This window comes from Bidens hawaiensis, unplaced genomic scaffold, assembly GCF_021521415.1.
Source record: "Bidens hawaiensis isolate Kalapana, Puna unplaced genomic scaffold, B.hawaiensis_p1.1 tig00031709_1, whole genome shotgun sequence".
Lineage (NCBI taxonomy): Eukaryota > Viridiplantae > Streptophyta > Magnoliopsida > Asterales > Asteraceae > Bidens > Bidens hawaiensis.
Genome location: NW_027495351.1, coordinates 75,323 through 80,013, shown reverse-complemented (window position 1 = coordinate 80,013; position 4,691 = coordinate 75,323). Strand labels below are relative to the sequence as shown.

Below are 4,691 nucleotides of genomic sequence, written 5' to 3'. Positions count from 1 at the left end.
TATTATTACCCGTGCGTGTAACAAAAATACCCAAGAAGTAACTAATAGGACCAAGATCCTACATAGAAAATTCTGAAGCAAGACGCTCCATAAGTGTATGCCGTAGTTCTTTGGAAGAAGTGGTTAATAATATATCATCCACGTAAAGAAGCAGATAAGCGATGTCAAGTCCGTGGTGATATATAAATAGGGAGTTATCACTACGACTTTGTGTAAACCCTACGGAAATCACAAAATCATTGAACCGTTGGTACCATGCCCGCGGAGCTTGTTTGAGGCCATATAGAGATTTCTTGAGGAGGCATACATGGTTCGGATGTTCCTGATTTCTAAATCCCATAGGCTGGTACATATATATTGTTTCATTTAAATTTTCGTGTAAGAAAGCATTCGTCACGTCTAACTGATGAACCGACCATGACTGTGATAGTGCAAGGGACAAGACCGTTCGGATTGTTGCCGGTTTAACGACCGGGCTAAAGGTGTCACCACAATCTATACCAACCTGTTGACTTCGACCATCACATACTAATCGCGCTTTATAGCGCTCCAACGTTCCATCCGATTTAAACTTATTCCGGAAAGCCACATGCTACGAATGATGTTCATATTAGGTTGGCGTGGGACTAACTCCCACGACTTATTTTTAATAAGAGCATTAAACTCATCGGTCATAGCATTGTGCCATTCCGCAGTAGATAAGGCAATTTTAGGATTTTTAGGGAGGGGTGCTATAGTAGAGGCATTTAGATTAAATTATTGTTTGGGTTTATAGATGCCATCCACGGCACGGGTTCGGATACTACGTGCCGGAATCTGAGGTGGAGAGTTAGTTTGAGTAGTAGGAATATTATTGGATGTGATGCTTTGGAGTGGCAGAGGAGCAGTAGTGGTGGAGGGGGAATTACTCTCGATGTGTGGAGGTAATTTAGGAGTTTGTTGATGTATTTGTGGTGTAGTGGAATATAAGGGTGGTTGGGCATGGGCCATGGTATTGGAAGATGGAGCCGTGAGTGGGGAATTAGGAGGGGAAGGTGGGGTTGTGATGGGGTGTTTGGCTGGTGTGGGCTGTGTTGAAGTTGTCGTGGATGGCTGGTGTGAAGGTGGGTTGGGTAGATATGGGCTGAATGTGTTCCCAAAGTTGAGGATGGGATGGGTCAGTGAGGAAATTGTAATATTTGGTGTCAGGTGAAGAGTTGGATAAGTATGGAAAAATGGATTCATCAAATATGACATGACGGGAGATGACTATTTGACGAGTCGTTAAGTCAAAGCATTTATAACCACGATGGTTAGCGGGATACCCAAGAAATACACATGTGTTTGAGCGGTATTGAAGCTTGTGGATAGTAGTAGGCGGTTTTAATGGGTAACAAAGACAACCAAAGACACGAAGATGGTTGTAGGTAGGTGAGTGGTGATAGAGTAATTTGGTTGGGCTATTGAAATGAAGGTTTTTGTTTGGGAGAATATTTAGGAGATATGTGGCGGTTTCAAGGGCATAATGCTAGAAAGTGTTTGGGAGATTGGCTTGAGTCAAGGACCGAACTTTTGTTTAAAAGCTTTATTGTTAACTTTTTGAATGTAAAACTTGAGTATTATTATTTATAAGTTATTTTACAAGTTCCATGGTAATTGGGTATGTGGTAACCATCCTCGGTCTTATTCCGAGTCAAGGACCGAACCAAAAACCGAACTAAACCGAGTTCACTCGCTTAAGACACACAAGTGTGTTTTTAGCCACCAAAACTCATATTTTTCTTCAAGATTATATTTTAGAACAATTTTAGTTAATTTCTAAACATACTTGGCATGTCGGTAACCAACTTGATCTTATAACAAGTTCGGACCGATAAAGTCGTATACTCGCTTAACGAACGTTAAGGTTCTTCACAATAGAAATACATACTTGGTTAAGTCTATTTTGATTTTATTGAGTTATCTCATAACATTTGTTATTTTGGGAAGTTAACTTTGAGCTTGGTCAATTATCAAGTCTCGAACCGACAAACCCGAACACTCGTTTAAACCTCGTTTTGGTATTCTTATAACCAAGGGTTTTGCAATATTGCATTTTAACCCACATTATCACTTAACATAGGTTGAGTAAAAAAAAAGAAAAAAAACTAATGAATAGAATACCGAGATCCAGTTTCGAGTAAACTTATTTTACAAAACTCGTTTCTTTAATTTCACAAATATATACATTTTAAATCCTAAACTTTATTTATTTACTTTATTTGTCATGTATTTTATTTTAAACCCTTTCAAGACTATCTACTAACACAAGACCCGTTTAATATAGGTCTTGCTCGTTAAACTGATCTCTCCGATTATTCACGACACTATCTTTCAAGTTACTTGTTAAAGTGAGTACTTTTTCATCCCCCGTTTTCGATCTTTCGTTTTGGGGGTGGCATTGCATACTTATTCAAATTCAAATGATTTATACTTGAGTCTTAAACCACAACACTTATTGTATATGTTTACTTAAATAAATGCTCGATTTGGTGTTATATGTTTTACATGATTATGTGCAAATTCTTGAATGCTAAGGCGGGTAGCCTCATCAAAGTATGATCATACGTTAAATTCCGAGTATATATGGTATCCCCATATAGAAAGGTGTCGTCAATGTATTCTTATTGACGGTTTTATTATCTAAATTGTTGCTATTATTTATTGTTTTTCGTATACTAGTTGTGGATTTCATACTATATACTTATTGTCCAAAACTATGAAAATTGCTCACCAACCTTTGTGTTGAGAAACTCTATTTTATGTAATGTTACAGGTTTGATGTTAGCTTGATTGGATTACTTGAAGAAACTTATCATCTTGGCTTTAGGATATTAGAAAATGAAAGAACAAATTATTTGTTTATCTATCTATTTGGCATTTTGTATGAACAATTCTTGTGTTATTTATGATGATATGGATTTTAATGAGTTGTTTAAATATTGTCACTTTATAGTGTCGTTGTGCAATGAGCAATCATGTCGCGCCTTGACGTTTCCGCCTTCATTGGTCGGGGTGTGACAACCACGCCCGCAGGCACGGCCACGACCCCGGTCGCGTTCTAATTAGTTCTCTGTTGTACGATAATCGGGACGCTGATTTGAGGAGGTATCGGGTTTGGTGGTAGCCGCGTGTAGGGCTGTATCGGCAGTTTGGGCAGCATGAAAAGTTAAATTTGCCTTGCGATTTGATTCATGCATAAGTTTGGAGCGCGCTTCATGAAACGATGGCGGTGGTTTGAGGTTGGACTGTAGCATTGCGATACCCTCGTATTGCTCATTCAACCCGATAATTAATTGTGGTACCATTTTTTCATCGGAGAGAGGCGCGTCGACATTGGCCAACTGATCAGAGAGGACTTTAACCGCCTGACAATATGCAGCCATACTGTCAAAATTATCAAGCCTGGTGTTACTGAGTTTTTGAGTGAGATAAATACTTCTGGACATTTTATTATCTTGAAAAAGTTTTGCAAGTGTGGTCCATGCCATGTGAGCTGTGGTGTTTGGTTTTAATATTGTTTGGAGAAGGTCGTTGGAGATGGTTCCATAGATCCATTGAAGGACTATGGCATCGAGACGATCCCAGAGTTCATCAGCAGCGGATTGTTTTGCTGCATCAGGGGCGGTAACAGCAGGTGTAGGTTTGGGAAGGAGATGATCGTGGACCTGATATGCACGACAATGAATCTTAAACAATTCAGACCAAGATGTATATTGGCCGGTTTCGTTGTCAAGGGTGATTGGAATCAGGTTCTTGATGTTGGAAACGGTGACCGCCGGATGTAGCTTGGTATCCATGAGGGAAGCGGTGGGTGGGTGGTAGGATGTGAGAGATAGGTGATCGGAAAATATGACAGTTGACAAAGAAAATTGTGTTGCGGCTGTTAGGGTTAGAGGAATGATACCACGTAGGAATTCAATCCCTTGACCTTCTCATTAAACAATATCATATATATACAAATACATAGAATATTTTATTCTAATATTAGATTTACAATGATCTCTCCTAATAATGTGGAGATTTAATACTATGATACGCTATTACTAATTAACCTCTTTCTTGTTACATAAAACTCCCAATAAACAACAACTTTATCTTGGCAGCTCTTTTCTTTAACATACTGTAGAGGATTCTTTGAGTGCAATTGGTGGTTTATTTGGTAATAATAAAGCAAGAACATATAAACTTATCTACATATGCATAGCATCTGTAAACTGATTTTAAATTTACAGACAGCAGTAATCACTGATGCACTTAAAAGCACATATCCAAACACCACTTTGTGGATAATTGACTGTTTAATTTTTCGAAGTTCGCTAATCAAGATACAAATTTTAGTTACATGTTTTTTTTACAACAATATTTTAAACTTGCAGGGTTCTAATCTCGAGTAAAGACTTCAAATTATACGGTATAAAACACGCACGCACATAATTTAACCAAAGGAGTATGTAAGTAATACCCTCAGTTGAAAGCGCAATCAATCACCGCTGAAACACACGCAGTAAATGCAAGTTCAGCAGTAGCTTTCAAAACTAAACCAATAGCCTTACCCGACGGCTTCAAGGTTCCAGGGTCCTTCATACAATCAACAGCCGCAATAAGAGAGAGGACAAAGGCACAGTCGACGTTACTAGAAACATCCACCTTGAATTTATCATTGGTGTTCA

The 4,691-nt window shown here is 38.5% G+C and overlaps 1 protein-coding gene across 1 annotated transcript; it reads right to left on the bottom strand.

Annotated features, from left to right (window-relative positions):
* Positions 1 to 3,083: 3,083 nt before the first annotated feature.
* Positions 3,084 to 3,818, bottom strand: LOC143582409 (uncharacterized). The gene has a single exon (XM_077064986.1). It carries the CDS (start codon positions 3,816 to 3,818, stop codon positions 3,084 to 3,086), a length of 735 nt encoding a protein of 244 aa, XP_076921101.1.
* Between the last annotated feature and the right edge of the window lie 873 nt (positions 3,819 to 4,691).

Coding starts and splice junctions, on each gene's coding strand:
- LOC143582409 (XM_077064986.1), bottom strand. CDS start 3,818: ATGGATACCAAGCTACATCCGGCGGTCACCGTTTCCAACATCAAGAAC.